The sequence below is a fragment of the Balaenoptera borealis genome (genome assembly GCF_965194805.1).
Source record: "Balaenoptera borealis genome assembly, chromosome: 9".
NCBI lineage: Eukaryota > Metazoa > Chordata > Mammalia > Artiodactyla > Balaenopteridae > Balaenoptera > Balaenoptera borealis.
This window is the reverse complement of record NC_138873.1, coordinates 7,455,616-7,479,986: the sequence shown is the minus strand read 5'-3', so window position 1 is coordinate 7,479,986 and position 24,371 is coordinate 7,455,616. Positions and strand designations below refer to the sequence as shown.

The window sequence follows — 24,371 nt, the reverse complement described above, 5'->3', positions numbered from 1 at the left end:
AAGAAGTTCAAGCTATTAGGTATAAAATAAGCTACAAGAATATATTGTACTACACGGGGAATATAGTCAATATTTTATAATAACTATAAATGGAGTATAACCTTTAAAAATGGTGAATCACTATATTGTACAACTGTAACTTATATTGTACAGCAACTATACCTCAATTAAAAAACATAGAAAAAATTTTTTATAGTTTTCCTTACTCCTTTGCAGAACTTAGAGGCAGGTACTGATACTGAGGGTATGTGGATTTAGTGTGAATGTAGAAAGGGTTTGCAAGGAGTACACAGGAGGATGGAATACACTGTTTCTGGAAATGGTGTTACCTTTTTCGAAGGCTGACTTGCCAGGGCCAGGAGTGTGGGATGGCCACGCACCCACCTACAACCCTTCCGGGACACTTCTTCGGCTCCACCTGGGGCTTTCCACAATCAAATGAAGAGGAAACTGTGGCACAAAGTGGGAAAAATTTGCATTTGAAGACGTGAAAGAGAGCACCTCATGATAAATTCATGGCTCGTGGCCGAAGCACTGAATTTTTGACATCCCAAAGCCCAAACTAAATAGTAAAATCATAAACATCTTTTGGAATATTTTTTCTAAGTTTCAAAAGTGGTAGGGGACAACATAGAACCCTCTCCTTTCAAGAAAATATAAGTACTTTTTTTTTTTTTTTTTTACTGCTTTCTTAAGGAAGTGATTAAATAAATGGGGAAGAGTTAGGCATTAGAATGAGAGCTTTTTGGAGAGGAGCTTGACTGACACAAATTGTTATTCTGACTTGATGTGATATATCTAGAGAGTGAATCATCATCACCATCATCATCTGAACCATGTAAAGTTTACTGAAAACCATAATTGTCATCCCCATTGAAAGGCACTAGGAGTATTTTTAAAATGTGAATCTGTGTGTGCACGTATGTGTGCGTGCGTGTGTGTGTGTGTGTGTGTGTGTAGCAAGGATAACAATCTTACACTGAAATGATGCCTCCTCTCAGCCAGTTTCAGGACGGCTCTTCCAGGGAGCCTCCCAAGACTAACCCAATGCCACGGGGATGACTTCCACTCACTTGCCTTTCTCTCTATTCATTCTCCCACCTGCTTTCTCTCTCCACCTGGCCTGCAGGGTTCCTGGAGATTAGGGTTAATGCTCCATCTCTGGTTGGTGCCACTTACTAATGTCTAGAACAGTTCAGGGGCTACACAAGGTATTCATAAAGGGCTTCTCCGTTGTCTGGAACCCTTTAAGATCTTCAAAAATAGAAGCATAAATCATTGTTAATAATAATAGTACAAGGAGAAATTTTTTGCTCTTAATCAACCAAGAGATTCTATCCTCTAGTGAATCTGGAATCTGAATTTTCCAAATACCTTTCCAATTGTCTTGGCCTATTCTGAGAATCTATATACAGAAGTTTTTTGTTTTTTTTTTTTTAAAGAAGCATGCAATATAATGAAATCCTACTCTCTAACACTGACCTTAATTTCTCTTACTGTGTCTTACACAGAATAGACTTACAGAAATGGACTAAGAAAAGAATAACTACAGATATTATGGTACCCTGGTCTTAGTATTCAAAACAAAACTGAAGTTCTATTTATTTTTAATTACTTATTATTTGTACTGTTAGTGTTGGTGGAATTGAAATGAGTTGTTAAAACCAATTAACAAAAACTTACAATTTAAAATAAATGAATATAAATAAATAAAATTATGTTTAAAATGGGCATCTTTCAATTTTTGAAGTTAATATTAAAGAGAAAAACAACACAATCCCTTGATAAAATTGAGAAGCAGAATACTGGGCTGAATAGAATATAGTTCTGATTTCAAATTGTTTTACTTATGCTATTACTTATGTGCAATTTGCATGGTGCCATTGTTTTAATAACACAGAATATTTACACAAATTTTTCAGGTGAGTTGCTTAAAGAAGTTTACGTGTAGCCTAAAAAGTTAATCAGTGTTACTTTTTCATTTTAAAGATGTTTTCCATGTGAATTACAGACAATGTAAAGTTTGGAAATTTTAAGGAAAATTGCTATTAGGAAATTTCTCACTTAAATAAAGGAAATCCAAAATCTCTCAGGAATAAACAATAGAAAGTTTTTTAAAAAAACAGAGAAAATGAAAATAACCTAAAAAAACAAAAGTCGTACTTCAAAGAGATTTCATATTCTGAAAAATCTGAATAAACTTATCGAAAGCCATACAAGCACACACACAGAAAGTACCCTTAACCTGGGATAGTCACCCTTTTAAGCACCGACCTGACATGTTGGAGGAACTGTGATTTGAGATTTCGTTCATTTATTTGAATACATATTTGCTGAATTTACTCATTTAGCAAATATGTATTCAAATATATATACGTAGTGCCTGGCATGTACTAGGCATTGCTCTAAGCACTAGAAAGAAGGAAACAGCTGAGGTTTGTAATCTTTACCTTCTGATGGGTGGGTATGTAAAAAGATGTTACACTGGAAGATTCAACAGAGGTCCCAAAGATGCCCGGGGATGTGTACGGTAAACCTCCATCTGCAGACTTCAAGGCAAATAGCCTCTTCTACAGTGCTGGTACCCTTACCCAAGTCAAGGATGGAAAAGAATCAGGTTCTTAGACATGGAAGAAAGAAGAAAGGATGGAGAGAGGGCTGTTCCAGTGGCCTGTGAGGTCCCCGCTTCCTCATGATGTGGGCACGTTATCACACCACGAGGTCTGATCTTGAGACATATTTCCTGTGGAAGGATACCCAGGCCTGCCTCACACTTGAGAAGCTCATAGCGTCTGGTGGTGACTGAGGGCTGCCCCTGGGACGTTACTGTACTTCCCTTCAGTGGGAATGAGAGTTGCATGAATCCCAGGCACAGCTGTAGAGGCCGGGGCGGGACTGTCAAGCTATACAAGTTAAAGGCAATCGTGCCACGTTGGCATCCTGTCCAGGATAGCGAGTCCACGCGGTAAGAGGCAGTGGGGTACCAGAAAGCTGAAGGGTAGGAAAGGGAGGCACTAACCCCACCAGGGACTCTCCGATGGAGGGCCACCGAGAGAGCTTGTGCAGAGCACACACACACCGGAGAACGAGTCAGCTACAAATTCCCCCTGAGTCCAGAGAGCACAAGGGCAGCAGCCAAGTAGAATCTTTCCTGTCACCCTGACCTCCCCCTCCTCCCCCTGCTCTACCCAGCAGTGGCCTGAAAGCGAAGCCCGACAGTGTGGCTCCGGAGTGCTCAACCCCTTCCCCAGACAGCCTCCCAAACCATCTCCGGACGTGGACTTAAGTGGCTTTGCAGCAGGAACTTCTCTGCTCCAGCCTGCCCCCCACGTGGCAGACACAAGCAGATGCCATCAAACGGTGCAAAGGAGAAGTCCAGGCTGATTGATTAGCGGGAACCAGGACAGATGGTGTTTGCAAAGATGGGTCAGCGGAAAGTAAAATAGGGTCCAAATCAAAGTGGTTTACATTGTTCTCCAGACCTATCTATGGATTTGTTACCTCTATCTATCTATCATCTATCTATCTATCTATGGATTTGTTACCCCAGACTTTTCAGAACTAACGTCAACTCCCCTTTCCCTGGTCCAAGCTTCTCACTCCCTAGAAAAGCCCTATCTATGGATTTGTTACCCCAAACTTTTCAGAACTAACTTCAACTCCCCTTTCGCTGATCCAAGCTTCTCACTCCCTAGAAAAGTCTCAGAGAAATGAGGAAAGAACCCAGCAAGCTTCCTCTAAGTTATCTGGCTAATGCACGGCTAATGCATAGTCATCTTAGGATAAAGAAAGTTGGGGCTTTGTAAAGAGCTGTGTTACTTTTCATTGAATTCTTAGGATGACAGTTTATAGGCTTACAATGTATGTTGTATGTTTAGCAGTTTCCTGCTGTTTGTACTTTCTTTCTTTCTTCTCAGCTGCTGAAAGAGAGAGTTTCCTATCTGGGTGACTCTAAATTTGTGCTTCGTGCCTCCCACCCCAGACACTGGAGAGTTCAGTGGACTGTCTGGAGGCTGATTAGATCACCTCTGAATTTGCTCTTTTGGAGGATTTTGCATTTATTTTATTTACGGAGTCAGAGGAGGGGGCGGTGCCTAACAAAGGGGGTCACGAGTAGGACAGATTCAAGAGGCCCAGGATGAAAAGAGGGCTCCCAAGGAGAGGGGACCCTCTCTTGCCCAGAAGCGCTCAGCCCAAACTCTTGTCTTGCAGATCTAAGACCAGGTGATGCTGCATTTATTTAGAAGTCATTTCCTTCCAAAAAAGAAAGAAGCTTACCACACTGAGGGACATCACAGTAGTCAAAAAGTTTCCTTGGATTTGTCGTGTAGCACCAGGGACCATTGATATCCCCATCAGGATTACGGCAGTACTGGAAAAAGAGGCAGGCATGTAGGGGATGGCACACACCGGGGCAGGAGAGGGCAGAGAACGTCACATGAGGCACAGACACTGGTTTTACTGCTGTCCTTAGAAGATGAAGGGTTAGTGTTCCTTTGGTGGGGAGGCAGGCAAAGTTACCATTTCAGGATGCTTATCAAGCCTCTGACTCACAGAATGCCATCAGTCACTTCTCCTCGTTCAAAAGGAGCTCCAACCTTGAGGCCACTCCCCTGGGGAAGGGGTGAAGACCCTGAGGGGTCTTGAGGTAGAGACTGTATAAAGGGGCCTCCCCCCTCAGCAGCCTGTGTCCGTGGGGACCGTAGGGACCCAGCAGTAGGGGACTGTGGACGTGGACGACTCGTCTTGTCCCTTGCTCATGTCAATCTTCTGCTTGATGGCGCCTGTTTGCTGTTGCTTCAGAGTTGCTTATTCCCCTGGCATGGGCACCCTCTGTGGGTCAGCTGTGGAAAGACTGTGTCTTCCTTTTCCTTCCCTCTACACACCTATACCCCAAAGGAAACAACCCCAGAGAATGTGTGGGACTAGGGGAAATCCTAGTGGAGTCCTAATTATGCATCCAAGTTTTTTCTAGAAAAATCCAACTACGATGTCATGAAGGTCATCTTTGATCACTGGAAACCATAAACCAGTAACAAAAGCAGACAGGAAATGTCACACATGGAAGTGATAAGAAGCAGGGAGGTTGGCTTGCCCGTGCTAACTCTCCTTCCCACACTGAGGCCAGTTAGATCCTACGCTTGGTCCCCTGAAATCTCTGTCATATCTTCCTCTCCACCCCACACCAAAGCTCAGGCAGGCTGACTTTCCGTAACAGAGGATCAATTCAGTTTGCAAAGACTGGTCAACAAAAGGCAAAATAGAGTCCAAATCCAAATGGCTTACATTTTTCTCCAAACCTGCCCGTGGGTTTGCCTCCGGAGTGAAAATGTTGTGTTTGTGGGGCGCCTGGGCAGCCCACTCCTGGCAGGGGACACCGGCCACCGTGGTCGCCTTCTTGCCCCGGTATCCTTTACCAGTCCCGAACATGCAGTCTGTAGGGAAGAGAGAATGGTGGTCTCCTGTCATTACACAGACCCGGGTGACAAGGAACAAACGCAGCAGTGCTAGGTTTCTCTCAGGACAGACTGTGGTCACATCCTTCAGAACACAGGAGCGCTGAAGACTTCAGTGAGCTCTGCTGATTTTGACAAGTTACCAGAAACGCTATTGGCTCAGAAATAATCACAAGCCGAGATGTTAGGATGGGAACTTTGGCCAGGACACGAAGATAATCAATTTTATAACAAGCTGAGTGGTAACACAGATGCCACCATGAACTGTTAGATGATTCTTGAACACCTCAACAAGGATGGAGAGAAAGAGTGCGGATTGAAAAGGATTTTATAAAAAATATTATTTTGGCCAGAGCTGTGCTGTGAGTTCCCACCTTCTGGGATGAAAGAGGTAATAAAGAGATGACTAGAGGCCCCTTCCCCAAACTCATCCCTCACCTCAAGCCTCGGGCTTGGGGGATTCGGCAGAACCCCTCAGAGAACTTGATGTGTGTTACCTATGGGGACCCAGTGCCCGGTGCTCTGCTGGCCACTTGGAAAATCCGCAAAGCAAAAGCTGGGCCAGCTGGCTTCCCAGTCAAGGAGCAGGGCTGGGCTAGGCAGCCTCCAGTGTCTGCCAGGACCAGGGTGTGTGAGTTACTCACGCACCAAGTGTGGGGCATCACGTGAGGCCATGAGAGGTCTTATCAGGAGGGATCCCCAGCTGGAGCACGGCACCCAGAGTCTCACCAAGAAAGAGTGGGGAGAGATGAGCTGGCCCTGTGTGTATGGCAGCTGTACAGGTGTACAGGTGTACAGGTGTACGGTAGGTGAGGTTTCTCCAGCATCTTGGAGGAGGCAAGTCCACCTCCGGAAGGAGAGGGGGTCTCAACGTGAAACCAAGTTCTCATTTAATCATTTCTCTCTGATTTTGGATTATCTGAAAGTGGTCAGACAAGCCATGGGACCCCTGAGTTTTCATTCCGGGGCAGGGGGAGAATCAGCCCCCTCTGTTTCCTTACCCTGCAGGGGTACAGAGCACTTCCTGCCACCTGACAACCACAGGACCAGGGGCTAAGCACTTAGAGCTACACGCGGGCGAAGGGCCAGGGAAACAGAGAGGACTGTGATATTTTCATGTCTCCCTGCTCAGATGACAACCGCATTCTTATCCTCAGGCCCCAAAACCCTTGCAGCTACATGTCTGCTTCGCCAGGTGTTTGTTGGAGATGATCACTGACGGTCCTCCTAGCCCTCCTAACTCTGTACATTCAAAACCAAATCAGTCATTTCTATTCCTCCATGCAAAAGGCAGAGACTTGCTTTTCTAGACTGTCCCATCTCGGCCACCATCATCAACCTGTCAGTCCACCCAGGCTCAAAATTGTATCCATCCCTCACAACCAACTAGTTTTCAAATCCTAAAGAAACGCCCTACCCCATCATGCCAGCAAGAGCAGCTCTGGCTCCCCCAGGTGATACGCTGAGGCTTCCTTCCATATCGCAGACTCAGCCAGCACTCCAGCTCCCTGTAGCAATGAAGTCTCTGCATCCCAAAGATTTTCCATCTCTTATCATCCCGATACCCAACTACATAGATGTCTGGCCACAGACTTCTTACCTGCTTCAGAAGGATCCTCTATACTTGGAACCTGGTCAACAGTCGGAGATTTTGTGACCTGCGCTTGTGTTTCTGAGCATTTCTTCAGGTTACAGAACTCCCATCTGACGCTCGGATCAGTGGTATAACACCAAGGGCTTTTATCAGCATCTGGATTTCTGCAGTAGTTCATTGTCAAGCCACTGTAAATTCCACAACAGTACAGGTCATGAGAGGTGAGCGAATCTTCAGGGGCACCCCAGCACCCTCTGAATTTTGTTACAACAAAGTGACTGAAATATTTCCATTAAGGTACCAAAGGTACCAATTATTATTATAATGTCACAAGCACAGATGGTCCTCAACTTCTAACAAAGTGGGTAAGTTTTTAAAAATAGGTTATAGTTTTTATTTTAAAAAAATCAAGGGACTTCCCTGGTGGTGCAGTGGTTAAGAATCCGCCTGCCAGTGCAGGGGACACGGGTTCGAGCCCTGGTCTGGGAAGATCCCACATGCCGCGGAGCAACTAAGCCCGTGCACCACAACTACTGAGCCTGCGCTCTAGAGCCCGTGAGCCACAACTACTGAGCCCACAAGCCACAACTTCTGAGCCCACATGCCACAACTACTGAAGCCCACACGCCTAGAGCCCGTGCTCTGCAACAGGAGAAGCCACCGCAGTGAGAAGCCCGCGCACCGCAACGAACAGTAGCCCCTGCTCGATGCACTAGAGAAACCCCGCACGCAGCAGTGAAGAACCAAGGCAGCCAAAAATAAATAAATAAATAATTTTGTTTTTAAAAAAATCAAAAGTAATATATGCTCCATATAAAAACAGATCATATATAAATGTATAAGAGAAAGTATCAGAATGTCTTCCTTTCCCTGGGAATGTTAAATACATTCCCCAGGGATAACCAATATGGATTTTGAACCATGTATTTCAGATTTTTTTTTTAAGGCACATACAAATATATCTATATCTCTGGCTTTCTCTCTCTATGTGAGTACATAGGGCTACGGAAGTTGGAACCAAAGCATATTTATCCAAGGCGGAAAAGACATACAAGATGATATTGACATACAAGATGATATTGATATTCCCAGGCCAGCTCTCTTAGTCTATTTACTCATATTGTATTTTACAATGAAACGAAAACTCATGACAGTAATATTACTGTAAATATCATAGGTAGATCAAGTGGGTTTGGGGTTTGGAAGGCTTGTGGACGCCTTCCTGGAAAACTAGCTCCCAGGCAGGATGAGGCTTCCAGAGGATGCATTCTGGGGCACACGAGGAGAAACCCCAGACCCCTCTAGCTGGAGCCACTCGGGGACTGAGGGGAGGGGGTGTGACTAAAGGACAGTGGGACCAAAGGGATGAAGGGAGATGCCTGGATAGACCACGGGGTCTGTGGGAGCTGAATCAGAAACAATGGGATAAGGACATAGCAGACGAGAAGCCTGGGGCTCACTGGGCAACTTGGACCCCCAGGGCCCGAACTTCACTCCAGCCTCTCAGAAGTCTCAGCCTTGGACTCCCCTTTGCAGCTTAGACCCACGGTCTGAGGCTTCTGAGATAGTTTGAAACATACCATGTATTATGGGAATCCAACAACACTGTGTCTGTGGGAACTACAGACAAGGGACAGTCTCACGCCCAGGCCCATAATTTGAGGAAGCCCGTTAGCAGGTTTCTGAGCCCCTGGATGTGTTTAAAAAGCTTGTCATGTGAAACGGACTCCTGCTCTTTTTTTTTTGAAAGGTAGTTTGACGACTTTTGATGAACACACATACCTGTATAACCCACACTCCTAGTGCGATAGAGAACATTTCCATCAGCCCCAGAAACCTCCCTTGGGTCACTGCTCAATCCATCTCAGCTGCCCCCCAGACGCAAATACTATTGATTTCTTTCACCATAAATTAGTTTTGCCTTTTCTGGAACTTCATATGAATGGCCTCATACAAGTATATACCCTTTTGTGTGGCTTCTCTCCTTAGGATGGTGTTTTTGAGCTTTATCCATGCTATTTGAGAGTATCAGTAGCTTGTTCCTTTTTATTTCTGAATAGTATTCCATGATATGAATATCCCACCAATTATTCACGTTCTTATTGATGGCCACTGAAGCGGTTTCCAGTTTGGGGCTAGTTTATGAATAAAGCTGCTAAGAACTTTCTGGTAGATCTTTTTGGGGGCTTATGTTTTCATTTCGCTTGGGTGAGTATTCACAAATAGAATTGCAGGTTTGTAGGCAGATGCACGTTTAACTTTATAAGAAAATGTTGGACTGGTTTCCTAAGTGGTTGTTCCATTTGACGTTCCTACCAACATGTGTGAGAGCTGTAGCAGCTCCCCGTCCTGGGCGCACTTCTTATTTTCTGTCTTTTTAATAATAGCCATTGCCATTGGGTATTTAGTAGTATCTCATTGTGGTTATAATTCTTATTTCTGTAATGGCTAAAATGTTGAACATTTTTTCAGATACTTATTGACCATTTGTATATCTTTCCCTGTGGAATGTCTATTAAAGTCTTTTGCCCCTTTTTATTAGGTTGTTTGTCTTCTTATTAGTGGGTGGAATGGATCTTTATACATTCTAGATACAAGCCGTTTGTCAGATATATGGATTGAGACTATTTTTCTCCCAGTCCGTGACTTGTCTATTTTCTTAACAATGACTTTTGATGAGCAAAGTTTTCATTTTATTGAAGTCCAAATTATAATTTTTTTATAGTGTTTTCTGGATCCTATCAAAAAATGGTTTGCCTTCCCCAAGGTTGTGAAAATAATCTCATGTTTTTTTCTAGAAGCTTTAAATTTCAGCTTTAGTTTTAACCTTTACTTTCAGGTTTAAGAGTTTTCTCAAGTGAATTTGACATGGCAGGTAGGAGTCAAGGTTTTGGGTTTTTCTTTCCTTTATGGACACTCAGTTGTTCCAGAACAATTTGGGGGGAAATTTCCTTTTCCTATTGAATTGCTTCACCAGGTATATTGAAAATCAACTGACCATACTTGTTGTGGGTCTGTTTCCGGACTCTCCCTTTTTCCATTTGTATATCTTTTTGCTAGTACCACTGATTCCTGAATTCCTTTGTGATTTCTTTTTTGACTCATGGGTCATTTAGAAACGTGTTCTTTAATTTCCAAGTATTTGAGAATTTCCTAAACTTTTCATTATTTATATCTCATTTAATTCTGTTGGCTCAGAAGACACCTGTATATTATTTTAATCCTTTTAAATTTATTGGGACTTATTTCAAGGCCAAGCATATGATATACCTTGGTGAATATTCCATGTGCACTTGCATGTGTATTCTGCAGTTGGGCATATGTTATATTGGTTCATATTTTCCTCCAAAACTTCTGTACCTTCTCTGAATCTTTCATCTACTTGTCCTACTGTATTGTTTTGGGAGAATTTTTAACTATACAAGAGAGAAGTGAGAAAATCTCCAACTGTAACTGTGGACGCATCTATTTCTCTCTTTAGTTCTGTCAGTTTTTGCTTCATACATCTGAACCCCTGTTATTAGGGTCAACACATCGTTGGCCCTAATAACATCGGGTCAACGCATTGTTAACGCTTTTTAACATCGTTAACGCTTTTTACTTCAAAAATGGCCTCTTTATCTCTGGTATATTTCTTATCCTAAATTTATTTTGTCTGTCTGATGTTAAAAACCATTCTAGCTTTCTTTTGATTAGTGTTTTTATGGTATTAATTTTCCATATTTTGATTTTTAACTTATTTATGTCTTTATATTTAAAGAGCATGTATTGTAAAGAGACCATAACTGCGCTTTGGTTTTTATTCAACTTGACAATCTCTGCCTTCTAATTGCATTGTTTTATCCTTTTTATATTTAATAAACGTATTGATATGGCTGGGTTTAAGTCTAACATCATTCTATTTATGCTCCGTTTGTACCATGCCTTCTTTACTCTTTTTCTCTCCTTTTCTTCTTTCTTTTGGATTAATTGAATATCCTTATTATTATCTATTCCTCTGAGTTTTCATTTTCAGTGGTTACTCTAGGATTTACAATATCCCTCTCTAACTTACCACATTCAAACATGTATTAATATTATGCAGCATCATGGATAGTGTAAGAAAATTAGAACAGTAATGTCTACTGTAATGTAATGTCATGTCATGTCATGTAATTGTAACAGTAATGTCTTCTGTATTGTCTACCTGGTGGTAAAGCCATCCAGTGAATTTTTCATTTAAGATATATATTTAAATATATATATATTTAGTTCTTAAATATATATATATATTTAGTTCTGTCTTTTCCATTTGCCTCTTTTATAGTTTCCTTTCTCTTTAGATTATCCATTTGATTCTTTTATGTTCCTATTCTTCTTTAAATCCTTAAACACAATTATAATATCTTTCAGAATTTTTTGTCTGCCAATTCCATCATTTCTATCATTTCTGAGTCTGTATTGACTGATTTTTCTCCTCATTATGGATCACATTTAATGATCTTTGCATGTCTAGAAATTTTTAAATTTCTGCCAGACATTATAGATACCACATTACTGAGTGGCTTGGTTTTGTTATTTTCCTCTCAAGAGTGTTGACTTTTCTTCTGGCAGACAGTTAATTTACTTGGAGATCATTTTGATCATTTTAGGATTGCTTTAAAGCTTTGCTAGGGTGTTTTTCTAGAGTAACCTTTATTCCAGGAATACACTAATCCTACTCCTAAAGTGTGACTTTTCTGGATTCCTTACTGAATGCCCAAGGTGTCCCATGAAGTCTCTCCTCTCTGGCTAGTAAGAATCCCAAATCTGCAAACACAGAATCTCCTAGTGCTGTGTGAGTTCTATAATCTCCGTTTATCTCACTGTTCCCTGTTAGTTGTTCTTCGCCCCACTAACATTGTGGAATCTCTCCCTGTGCATTTGCAGCTTTATATTCAGCCAGAGACTTAAGGAGAACTCTATACATATTTCTGGAGCTCCTTCTCTGCACAGATCCTTCCTCATTATTACCCAGCCTACTAAATCCAAGCTGCCTCACTAATCCCCAACTCCAATCTCTGCCTCCTCAGTTTAGCAAGACTGTTGTGGTCTGCTTTGGTTCCATCTCCTTGCACCGCAGTCCAGGAAGTATCTCCAGGAAGAAAACCAGGGTACTTGTAAATTTCTTCTAATTTATTTTCTTTTCTGAAAAGTCTCAGGCCTGTGTTGTCTGTTGTCCGTCATGTGAAAACAGTTTTTCCATATGTTTTACAGCCATTTATCGCAGAAAAGCTGGTCTGACCAGACCTAGCTTTTGTTCATCTATATGTCCATTTTGCCTATCAGTATCTGTATACTTTCTGACTCTAATCTGCCTTCTTGCTTTTGCTCCTAATGTTCTGGTAACTCGTATCCCTTTAGACCACTAGTGCCCAGGACCCAATGTATCTATAGAGGTCAGGTGAAAAAATACTTACATTTATCACCTGGTGGTGATACATATTTATATTTATTACTCAATGACAAACACAAAACCCCTTCAGGAGTTGGAGGATGAAATGATAAAATTCCATAGTTGAAAGACCACACTGATCTTTAGCAGGTGCTGTGGAATGATGCTATTTCTAAGCTCTTGATCATTTGTTCTTCTGAGCTTTTTACGACTATGACCTCAGCCCCTCTATATCTCCCACCCTGCTTCTGCAAAACTACTCAGGAAAGATAGCCAGCCTCTAGCTTCTCTTCTTTCAGAAATTTTGCTCAAAAGCAAGCTGCCTGAGACATTTTGTCTCATAGTCTGGAGCCAAAGGAAATTTGGTCCGAAGATATTTGTTTAAAGCATGGCCCTTTTAACAGGAATTTAAGTTGGCTGTTGCTCCTCTAATGGTTAAAAATCAAAGACGTACGCATTTGGGTAGTTTGCTGGGGTCTTCTGGTGCCGGTGTGGTATCATCGATGACCAAGATTGACATTTCCTTCCTGTGACAGTAGTGGATGATGTCCCTCGATAGCTCTGCCCATTACCCTGGTAGCAGTCCTGGGCTACAGGAGTTTGTTCGGGTGGTACTGAAATGGAAGTAGAAGAAATCAGTAAATAATGACTAGAACAGAGAAATATGTGAAATAATTTATTAAACAAACGGAATAGTCATCTCTGGGAACTAACACTCTTCTCTTTTACATATTGGCAGGCAGATGGACATGCAAAGAAAACAATAGATCCATAACATTCTAAAATTTTAATGACCTAACTTTTTGGTAAATATTTAATTTAAAACTCAGAAAAAAATAAGCAGGGCAGAGGGCTTATAACTGGACATTGCACTCGTGTGCAAGCTCTCTTCTATGGATCTCCACTGGGAGATCATGAGAACAACTGGGCAGGTCTCCAGAAAGAGACACATTCATTGGTGTAGGCTGCAGGTGATGACAGGGTGACAGTGAGGAAGACATGAAAACCCTGTGCATTTCCTGAGACTCTTTGCTTATACAAAGCCAAAACCTCAAGCTGTTGGGGAGTGGGGCAGGAAATGGTCCTGCATCCAGGACTAAGGCAAAGATCCACTGCTTCTCGGGGAGGTGTAGGGCGAAAATCTTATTACCCTGGAGGAGGGGCAGAAAATTCTCTTGTGCCAGGATACTTCACCAGCCCAAAACAGAAGTCTGCTACTCTTCCACCCAAGACCCACCCCACATACAAGTTAGAGTTTAGCTCCATGGGAAGAAGGGGCAAGAATACTGAGAAACGTTACCTTCAAAACCCAGGTGCACAGAGTCTATCTAAGGCTGAGGGTAAACCAGGAAGATAGAGAATGCCTACCTCCACCAAAATCTTAGCAGTGAGTAACAAGAAACAGTAGTCTACCACAAGGGTCAGGTTAGAAGTGTGGCATGACCCCCCTCTGTGGTGCAGGCATGCAGTGATTGCTAAAAATTGAGAAGGGATTAGGAATACTGAGAAAACTCTTCAGCACCCCAGACCCTACTCTAAGCACAAAGTGATTTCACCCCATCACTGCAGGGATTTGAAACCTATGGTTCACTTAAGGTAAAAGCAGCAACAACAAAAACCCAAATTCCTTCTATCTGCTAATTATATCAGTTCAATTATCCACATAACATACTGATAAAAGAAGAAGGGTGCCCATTTCAAAGTGTAAATAATATTTGCTTCAATAGTTATTGTTCCTCTACATATATACCCAGCATTTGATTAAAAATTACAAGACAGACCAAAAAAAAAAAAAAAAGGAAAAAAAAGCCACTGTTGAGTGGTAAACAATCAACAGCTCCAGATTCAGTGATGACTCAGAGCCAGACAGAGATGTGGAGACTATCTGATTGAGATTATAAGGTAACTGTGATAATATGTTGAAGGATCTTGTACTACAATATGCATGGATAGGTGAAGAATTTCAGCAGAGATGGAAACTCTTTTTAAAAAAAAAAAAAGAATAAAATGCAAACACTAGAAATAAAAACCATGTTATCAGAGATGAAAAATTCCTTCAATGGGCTGATCAAGAGATTAAACACAACTGAGGAAAGAATCAGTGAACTTGAAAATAGATTGATAAATATTAAACTGACACACAAAGAGAAAGAGAAAAAAACAGTGGGGGGGAAAAAAGTAGAACAAGCATGTAAGAGGTATGAGGCAATATGAAATGGTCTAATATTTGGGTGATTGAAGTCCCAAAAAGGAAAACAGAGAGAAAGAGCAGGGGAAAGAAACATTTGAGCAGTAATGGCTGAGAATTTTACAAAAGTAATGAAAATCAACAATCAGCAAACACCAGAAGCTCAGAGAACTTCAAGCAGGATAAATACCATAAATAAATAAGTAAACAAACAAACAGACTCACTTAGATACACCATAATCAACTGCTGAAAACTGAAGATGAGAGAAAGTCTTAAAGGCAACCAGAGAAAAAAGAAATATTAGATACAGAGGAACACAGGTAAGATTTCCATCAGAAACTACTCAGAACAGAAGGTAATGGAGTAACATCTTTAAAGTGGTAAAAGGGGAAGACAATTGTCCACCCAGAATTCTATACCCAACAAAAATTACTTTTTAAAATTGAAGGCAATATAAAGACCCTTTCTGACATACAAATGCTGAAAGACTTCATCATCAACAGACTTGTGTTACAAGAAATGGTAAAGGTTAAGTTTTTTACAGGAAGAACATGACATCAGATGGAAATTGGAGAACCAACAAAAAGAAACGAAGCACAGCAGAAATGGTAGAAATAAATAAATGAAAGTAAATATAAACGTTTTTTAAATTTATAATTGCTTTAAAACATGACTGTTCAGGGCAAAAATAGTATCAATTTATTGTGAGATTTCTAACATAATAGAAGTAAACTCTTTGAGAACAATAGCACAATATTTTGGGAGGGAGGAAATAGTACAATGTTGTAAGGTTCTTACATTATACATCAAGTAAAATAATATTATTTGTAGGTGGAATATGATAAGTTAATGATGTATATTGTAAACATTAAAAAATACTAAAATCAGTGGTAATGAGGCAATACAAAATACTCAATTAATGCAAAGGCAGAGAAAGATGAAAAAAGGAACAAAATTCAAATAGGACAAGTAGAAATAACTAATTTGATGGTAGATTTAAATCCAACCATGTTAACGATTACATTAAATGCAAACAGTCTAAACATCTCAATTAAAAGACTGAGGAAAAAAAAGATGTATCATCCAAACGCTAGTAAAAATAGAGCTCTTATGGCTGTATTCATTTCAGCAAAAGTAGACTTTAGAACAAGGACTATTTCTAGAGATAAGGAGAGATATTACATAAGGATAAAGGGGTCATTTCTTCAAAAAGACAACAATCCTAAGTGTGTCTGTGCCTGACGAAGAGCTCCAGAATATATAAAGCAAACACAAAACTGAAATGAACAGCTGAAGCTGGAAATGTCACCATTCATTTCTCAGTAAGCGATAGAACAGTAGACAGAAAATTAGTAAGGATTCAGAAGAGCTAAACAGTACTAACCAACTTGACCTAATTGGCTTTTGTAGAACACTCTACCCAACAATAGCAGAAGCCAGATTCTGCATGTGAACAGTCACCAAGAGGACCTTATTCTGAACCACAAAACAAGCCTCAACACATTGAAAATAAATGAAATCATAAGGCATGTTCTCTGACCACAACACAATGAAACTGTAAACAAAGCTGCTGTATATTGTGCTACTACTGGAGTAGAAAAATACAGAGTGCATTGGAGCTCTCAGTAAGCTCTCATTGCCCTTGCTTACCTGGGGCATCCAAATGTTCCGCGGATAATGGAGAGGACTCACAGGATGGTATCGTGCAGTATTCCCACCTCACTTCACTGTTGGTTGTATAGCACCATGGACCTGTTTCTCCATCAGGGTTACGACAATAGTTTTCTTCCAAATTTCTGAAAAAGAAGTGACTGTGAGTTTGGTTTTCCAAAAAGGCTAAAGAAATAACAAAGTGCACACACGCTTGTTAATAGTGATGTTGGCTATGTATCCAGCTAATTCTCTAGAATTATACAAACTGAATAATGGGTGGGAACTTAAGCAGAGTAGGATTCCAGAGAATTATGGCACAGATGCTTCTTTGGGTGAAATGATTGAAATATATTCCTTGGCTGTGTCTAATGAAGCAAAATAGGTCTTTTCCCACAGCTTTGGGCACTGTGCTGTATGCTGGAAACACAATGGGTATTTTCTACACTGTTTTGCCTCCAAAAGCGTGTATCATAGCCCTGGAATTTAAATGTTCTCAAGCCTTACTGTACGTTTAGTACAAATGTCAAAATGTTGCTGAAACCCACTCCGAGGTTACTGATTTAGTAGATCTACAATAGGGTCTAAGAATTTGCGTTTCTAACAAATTTCCTGATAATGCTGATGCCGCTGGCCTGGGAAACCACATTTTGAGAACCAGTGTTCTAGGAAAATCAGCGCTAAATTTCACTTCCCTTGCATGTGACTTGACCAGTTTTCATTCTCAAATGCTGTAAGCCTAGGTTTCTATTGTCACTAACACCAAGGCAAAGTCAATGGGATTTCACTTTCCATCCAGCTGACCGGGAGGAGACCAGAGCAGACTCACCTGCAGGGAAAGTTTTCTGGGGTCCTGTTGTGCTTGTGGGGTGTCTGATCACCCCAGCGTTGACAGGTGTGCCCAGATACGGTGACAGCCACTGTCCCTCGATAGTTTTCGCCTCTTCCCTTCAGACACTGATATGTTGGCCCAGAAGATGGTGGCAGTGTTGCTTAAATGGGAAAAATACATGACAATGAATGTTTTTTAAGTAAAGGATTCACAGATGGATATTATGGGGGATTGGTAGATGCAGGGAGCATCAGCCTGTCTTCTTTTCCACTCATCCTCCCAGATATTGGCATTTGAAAATTTTTTATCGTTTTTCAGAAGAAGTTGATGTGGTAGAATCGATGTTTCCAAGACCATCTCATGAGGAACTCCTCCAGCGATAAGACCCTTGGAGTAGATGCTTCTTTCTATATTCTGTTTTCTCTATATTCTCAGCTCATCACACACAGTAAGCATCAACATGTGTCACATCCCACCTCAAATCTGCACGTGTACCAACAATCCAACTTCCTTTATGAAGAATAAATTATTCATTAAGTAAACATAACTGGCTGACCCCCAATATTCCGCAAAGCCAAACAACAGAGAGAGTCCATGGGAAGAAAGAAAATAGTATCTCCAAGGAAAAGGGTATGCAGTGAGAAGTCAAGAAATTCTTAAGACACACTGCCATATATAAAACAGGTAAACAAAAATTTACTGTATAGCACATGGAACTATATTCAATATCTTGTAATAAACTATAATGGAAAAGAATTGGGTGAAAAAGAATATATATATATATATGTATATATATATCTATAACCAAATCACTTTGCTGTACACCCAAAACTAACACAATATTGTAAATCAACTATACTTCAATTAAAAAAAAAAAGAAAGTCTCAAGAAATAAAAGAAGATGACAGAAAGAGAAACTGATGTGCATAAGGAAGGAGAGTACCGAGGCACTTCAGCCTCCCTAAGGATGACCATCAGAGCGAAGAACAGGAAGCCAGCCCTCACGGCCTACTGAGTCCTTTTTAATGGTCTCAGATGCCCTTGTTCAGTGCCTTGCTTCAAATTCTCATAGAAGGAAAATATTATAAAATTGTTTTTTCCAACTCATTCCTGCTAGGTCTACCATTTCATCTTCTCCCCCGACCTCTCTTCTCCTGTTGCTCCCTCCCAAGTTGAACATACTGAAAAACTGGACATCCAGAGACACCTCTTTGCTTACAATTAAAAAGAACTCTGGTTGATAATGAAATCCATGTACCAGAAGGCATGGGTCTGATTTGCCTTTAGCACTAGAGAACCATAAGGGTCAGAGATCGCTCCCAAAAGTCTACATTCATCTGTACTCAAAAAAGGCAGAAGTCTCTGATACGGGACCAAAAAAACCCCATAGTAACTAGATACTCTGATCAATTACCTACAGTAACTAATAAATTGTTTTAAAAGAGTAATCACATCCCACGGAATTTATAGGGCAATTTTCAGGCATCACACTCAGGCACAGCACTCTTGATTCCAAGAGAAGAACAGGTGAAGATCCCTGAGGACTGGGTATGAGCATACTTACTACATCTCGGGATGTCACAGAATTCCCAGCGTTTGCTGGGATCGGTGGTGAAACACCATGGGCGGGGCTCCCCATCAGGGTTACGACAGTAATTCATCTTCAGATTCTTGTTTGGAAATCTGAATGTGCAAGAAGGATTTTAACAGCACTGAACATTTACATCCACGGAGGAGAATCATTTCAAATGAGCAAATATTGAGCACCTGCTGTGTGCTAGGCACAGTCAGGCACCCAAGGAGGTGACTGGATGAAGGTTATTCTCAGTGGGATGACAATCTCATAAGAAACATTAGCCGAGTATTCTAAGGATTGTTTTTCTAACAGTTTACATGTGCAAAGATCATAGAATGGGATCAACTTTATCATTTTGGCCATCTGGAAAACCGATGTAAGCCAACTCCAATTATTCAGCTGCAAATAATAGCAATTTTTAAAACACAAAGTACTTACTGGCTAGAGATAGTCATCTAGTAAACAGTGCAGCCTAGTAGTTGGTGTCTTCATAGTTTAAAGGAATGGTCCTTCTGATCTACCCGGTTCTGGTCCTGCTAGCCTTTGAGCTTGTAGAAACTGAGACGGATAAGCTATGCTCCTGTGTGCAGGCCAGAGAGTCCCCTCAACAACAGGGACCCAGTGACTGAGACTGTGAGATGCACGCCACGCCTCGTGCCCCTCTGGGCTCATTTCACGTCCCTTCCTGAGACTGTAAATGCTTAGTCAGGATGGACAGAGCAACCAGCAGTGGCTTAAGCAATCCTCTTGCAGGATTGCTTTCCTGAAAGTAAATTTACCCAGTTTCCTGAAAGTAAATTTACCCAATTCTGAGCCTTGAGGCTTTACTGTATTTCTTCTTTGGAATACAATAGGGAAAGGAAAATGGCAACAGCTGTGTTTTAAGATAGCTATTTGGAATGGAAGGTACAGAAATTCAGTGGAGCTGTTTTCTACACTGAAATATGTGACTTAGTCCCTTTGCCTATAAGTTTTTATAAGTCCCGTTATAATGCTATAGTCGTCATGGAAAGAAGAGAAAGACCGAAGCAGCTACAGAGAGGGAGGTGTTTTAAGTACAATTAATGTGTACAATTAAGTACAATTAATTAGAAGATGTAGAACATTGTACTCTAGAACTAATCATTACTTTCTAAATCAGGGACTCATTTCTATTATAGATTCATGATCCCCTTTGAGAAGCTAGTGAAAGTTAGGAATCCTCAACCCCAGAAAAATGTACTGATATAAATACACATAAAATGTTGAGGGGTTCACAAAGCCCTAAAGCCCATCCACAGATCATAGGCTAGGAAGCCTTGAATCTCATCAGTGTGAAGGAAAAGGAAAGGAAGAAAGAGAAGAGGGAAATATTTGCAAAATACACAAGTGAGATATATCTGTTTTTCTTAAATTTTTATGTGCCTACGAATTAGCCGGGAATCTGGTTATAAGGCAAATTCAGATTCAGTGGGTCTGAGATTCTGCATTTCTAACAAACTCTCAGATGATATCTCTCTTCCATGGACCACATTTTGAGTAGTAAGAGTGTATCCTTCATTTGCAGTCATGTGGGAAGATTCAAACTTTGAAATTCAAAAACATCAGGTATGTTCACTATTTGAGGAATGCTAAAATATCTAAATAACATTAAATTACCCATAACACTGCAGAGTCATAAACATCTAATTCCACTCCCAGTGAGGCTTACTTGGCAGGAATGTATCCATGAGCATGTGGGCTCTGAGAATCCCAGGCCTGGCAATCAAGTCCAGATACGGTCTTGGAAATTTTGCCCTCATAATTTTCTCCACTGCAATGCATACATTCATCTGGGCAGAACGGACAAGAAGGAAAGGAAGAAAGAAGATGAAATGGATGAAGCAAAACGGAGTAAAAACTAGAATCCCACTAGAAATGTCTGATACCTTTGCCACTTGTTCGATGTACTTTTCCAACAATCACTTGGCAACAAAATTGGCAATAAAGGCTTAATTTTCTAATACAATCTAAAACGTCATTCTCTTTTTCAAATGGTAAAATTAGTATATTTTGGTTAATACCTTCTCAACTCTTATAGTCTTGACCAAATCCAGAAACTCCATAATGCCATGTCTTCAAAGTGGGATGTGTGGTCCTTGGTGGGTGGGAAGGGGGCGGGGGAGAGGTTGCACATAATCTCAGGAGTCTGTAAGTTCTCTACTAGAATTTTTTAATATTTGGGGTCCCCATTCCAATGGCGGTCTTTAAAAATTTCTATGAAATTATTCTGATCATATGGATAACTGCCAAATAAGCCAGCACCCTCTCAGGATTTTAGTGCTAGGGTTTTTGCTTGTGTTCATGACCTCACGCGGGAACAATATTCACCTAAAGGGACAGTGCTTCTGTTTTTATATTATTGAGAAGCATAACTGGCTGTTTTTCTTTCTTACATCACTTAAAAATGGAAACTTTGGAATACTTGAAAGAACAAGGTGCAGCAAAGTAGTATAAGACTTTAATTTTTATGGGGTAATAAGGAAAACTGAAGCAGACTTAATGCGAAAATGATGCTCTCATGTCAGTGAAGGGCCAAATGACCTCATACCATAGTGTACAAGTAAAGGATCCCCATGGTTGGAATAGACAAAGTGATGGGGAAGTGAGCCTTCACGTGGTACATACACTATCCATGTGGCTACACATATCTCACCCTTGCTCATTCCCCCATGGCACCGATAAATATAGCAGGAAACGTGAAATGAACATTTTTCAATAGGATGTTTTAAATCTTTAGCATTGACTTTTGAGGTGCACTATTAAATTGATTGGTCCATTAAAACAATAGAATACTGATTTAAAAACTAGTTCATTGCTTGGTTTCAATGAAACAACAAAGTCTACCATGTTAAATTAATATTGTGTATTTGAATTGTATTGATTTTGTGATTTTATTTTAATGATTTAATTGCAAATATGTTTTTGGCTTTAGACTGTGTCAGAACTTTAAGCATAAGAAGTTTGCATCTAGAGTTTATATCTAGTTTTATATTAGTCCCTGTTGAAGTACATTTTAATAAAAATAATTTAGATCAATAATGGAAAATATGCAAAATTGGTCCTTTCCAAGAGGTCATGTATTACTTGATTCTGTCAAACACAGCACTGATTGATTATTAATATCCCTGTAGAAAATTGATTTACAGCAAATTACTCCACAGACGAAGGGCAGATAAGAAAGCATTTTCTAGAGCCACCCCTGACCTTCACATTCAGGAATGTCGCAGTAGTCGTATCTCGTGCCTGGATCTGTGGTGTAGCACCAAGGTCCCATCTTATCATTGTCTGGGTTCCTGCAGTAGTTCTCCTCCAATTCCGCGAAAGGATATTTTTCAGGTGAAAAGCTGTGGAGGATGAAAAAGAACCCCTTTGACTATATTTTTAAAATCAGCATGTTATCAGCAAGGCAGGATAAGACACTCTCTCTTTCCCATCTGTGATTCGAGGTTGTGTCATCCAAATGCATTTCGGCTATGTTCTATAGCATTTGTGTCACCCAATTTTCAGTGTCTCTGCTGATAGCCTGCTTCAGTAGAGTAGCTACTATTACTATTATTACTATGTGGACAGCCAAGTCCTGGAAGTAGAGCCAAAGTGTCTTTATGCACAGTAGAAGTACAAAGCCCTCAAAAGCCTGCCAAATTCACTATGCATTCTTAACACCTGCTTTTGTCAGTTGCCCTTCTCTCTGTAAAAGTAATAGAAGTTAACACCCTTTTGTCTGTGTGAACTCTGCACGAGGTATTACACTGAAATTTCTCTATACATTCTCTAATGTAGTCTTAACAAAAATCCCTATCAGGAAGGTGTTATTATTCCCATTTTACAGATGAGAAAACTGAGGCACAGCCATGTGAAACAAATCAAATCTTGCCTAAGTTTGAGCAGTTAATAAGTAGTATCTCAAGGGTTTAAAGTCAGATCTGTCTGATGCCAAATTCCACATCCTCTCTGAGATGCATCCAGAATTAATGGGAGACTGGGAGGATGGAGTTAAGCTCATTTTCAGAGATGAGTTGCTACGTAGCGATAAGAAATTAGATTAAAAACCTAAGACTTGGGACTTCCCTGGTGATCCAGTGGTAAAGAATCTGCCTTGCAATGCAGTGGATGCAGGTTCGATCCCTGGTCAGGGAACTAAGATCCCACATGCTGTGGGGCAACTAAGCCCGTGTGCCACAACTACAGAGCCCTGGAGCCTGCACGCCACAACTAGAGAAGAGAAAAAACCCACATGCCACAACCAGAGAGAAGCCCGTGCACCTCAACAAAAGATCCCGCATGCCCCAACAAAGATCCTGCGTGCCTTGACTAAGGCCCGACGCAGCCAAAAATAAATTTAAAAAAAAAACAAAAACAAAAACCTAAGACTTAGAATCTGAAATGGTAGCTCTTGTTTCTGGTTCTTCCATGTACCTGTTTTTGGTAGATTTGGTACCCCCAGGATCTCAGTTTCCTCATCTGCTGGGGTAGAGATGGCCTATATTATCTCTAAGGCCCTTGACATTCCATGATTTGGCCATTTGGTTTAATCATTTTAACCTCAATAAGCCTTAATGTGCTGGGAATATGAGACCTGCCCATCTCACAGGGATGCATAAAGGCAATTTGTTTGGGTAGGGGAGGGGGAAGGGTCATAGACACTAAATTCCCACTTGATAAGCATTGTTAATGAGAACTTAATCCACCTAATACCATATTGGGCAAAGCACAAAAAGGAAGACACTAAAATAAATAACAGGCAAGTTGCAAGATAATCTGTTTTTCACAATGTTGAGGTGAACACATGGTGTGTTTGATTTAGACTAATTCAGTTCTAAGCATAGTCATCTTTGGTCTTTTCTCAGATCAGCCTAGAATTCATGGTTTTATAGTTCTTTTCTATTGTTCTCAGTCTTCCAGAAAAGCATATACGCAAGAATGAATGGAAAGCAGCCATTTTCTGCTTTTATTCCATAAATAATCGAACGGTTCTGCCCCAGCATCAAGAAGGTTCTCCCCATACCTGCTAGTCACATGTTATGGTTTGAGTCAGAAGTAATGGAATCATTCTGAGTATAAGAGGTGAACACGGAGACAAAAGAGAAAGTCTTACTTGGGTGTGTGTGGAGAATTGTCACTCCATTTTTGACAGGCAACACCACTTTTTGTTTTGGCCATGGTGCCCCTGTAGTTCTTCCCATTTCCAGTCTTGCACTCTGAAAGATACACTGCAAGGAAGTCCAAACAGTGGTCAAACACTTTCACAACAAGAAAAATCATGAAGAAGTCTTGCACTACTTGAACACATTGAGAGAAAAGACACCATTGCCCACTATTTAAAAGGACAGTCTTTTACATCTGTGTAAGAGTTACAGTTAACTAAGCCATGTGGGGCATTGATTCCTTTACTCAAAACTACCGCCCCTCCATGTGCCGGGCAGATGCTGGGTGCTGGGGATGCTGGAAACACCAAGAGTAGGAACCGCACAGGCTCTGCCCTCGTGGAGCTTACATTCCAGTGGAGTCAGGGGGGCCGGTTACAGAAAGTAATCAAGAACACAGACTGTGAAATAGACAACCTTGTGGTGACACATGTAACAGAGAAAATTAATAGCATCATGAGAAAGTGGATGGGAAAGGGGATGCGGGCTTCTTCAC

At 40.8% G+C, this 24,371-nt stretch overlaps 1 protein-coding gene across 1 annotated transcript in view; it reads right to left on the bottom strand.

Moving 5' to 3' along the window:
* Positions 1–24,371, bottom strand: part of PLG (plasminogen) — a 42,467-nt gene that overhangs the window by 8,809 nt on the left and 9,287 nt on the right. Inside the window, exons 4-14 of the mRNA XM_082404537.1 lie at positions 23,827–23,941; positions 21,936–22,075; positions 20,401–20,521; positions 18,699–18,817; positions 17,132–17,294; positions 16,303–16,448; positions 12,918–13,077; positions 7,057–7,238; positions 5,287–5,435; positions 4,279–4,372; positions 330–450 (exon numbers count right to left, since the gene is read on the bottom strand). Coding sequence (XP_082260663.1) covers positions 330–450; positions 4,279–4,372; positions 5,287–5,435; positions 7,057–7,238; positions 12,918–13,077; positions 16,303–16,448; positions 17,132–17,294; positions 18,699–18,817; positions 20,401–20,521; positions 21,936–22,075; positions 23,827–23,941 — 1,510 coding nt within the window. The remainder of the gene's footprint in view (positions 1–329; positions 451–4,278; positions 4,373–5,286; positions 5,436–7,056; positions 7,239–12,917; positions 13,078–16,302; positions 16,449–17,131; positions 17,295–18,698; positions 18,818–20,400; positions 20,522–21,935; positions 22,076–23,826; positions 23,942–24,371) is intronic.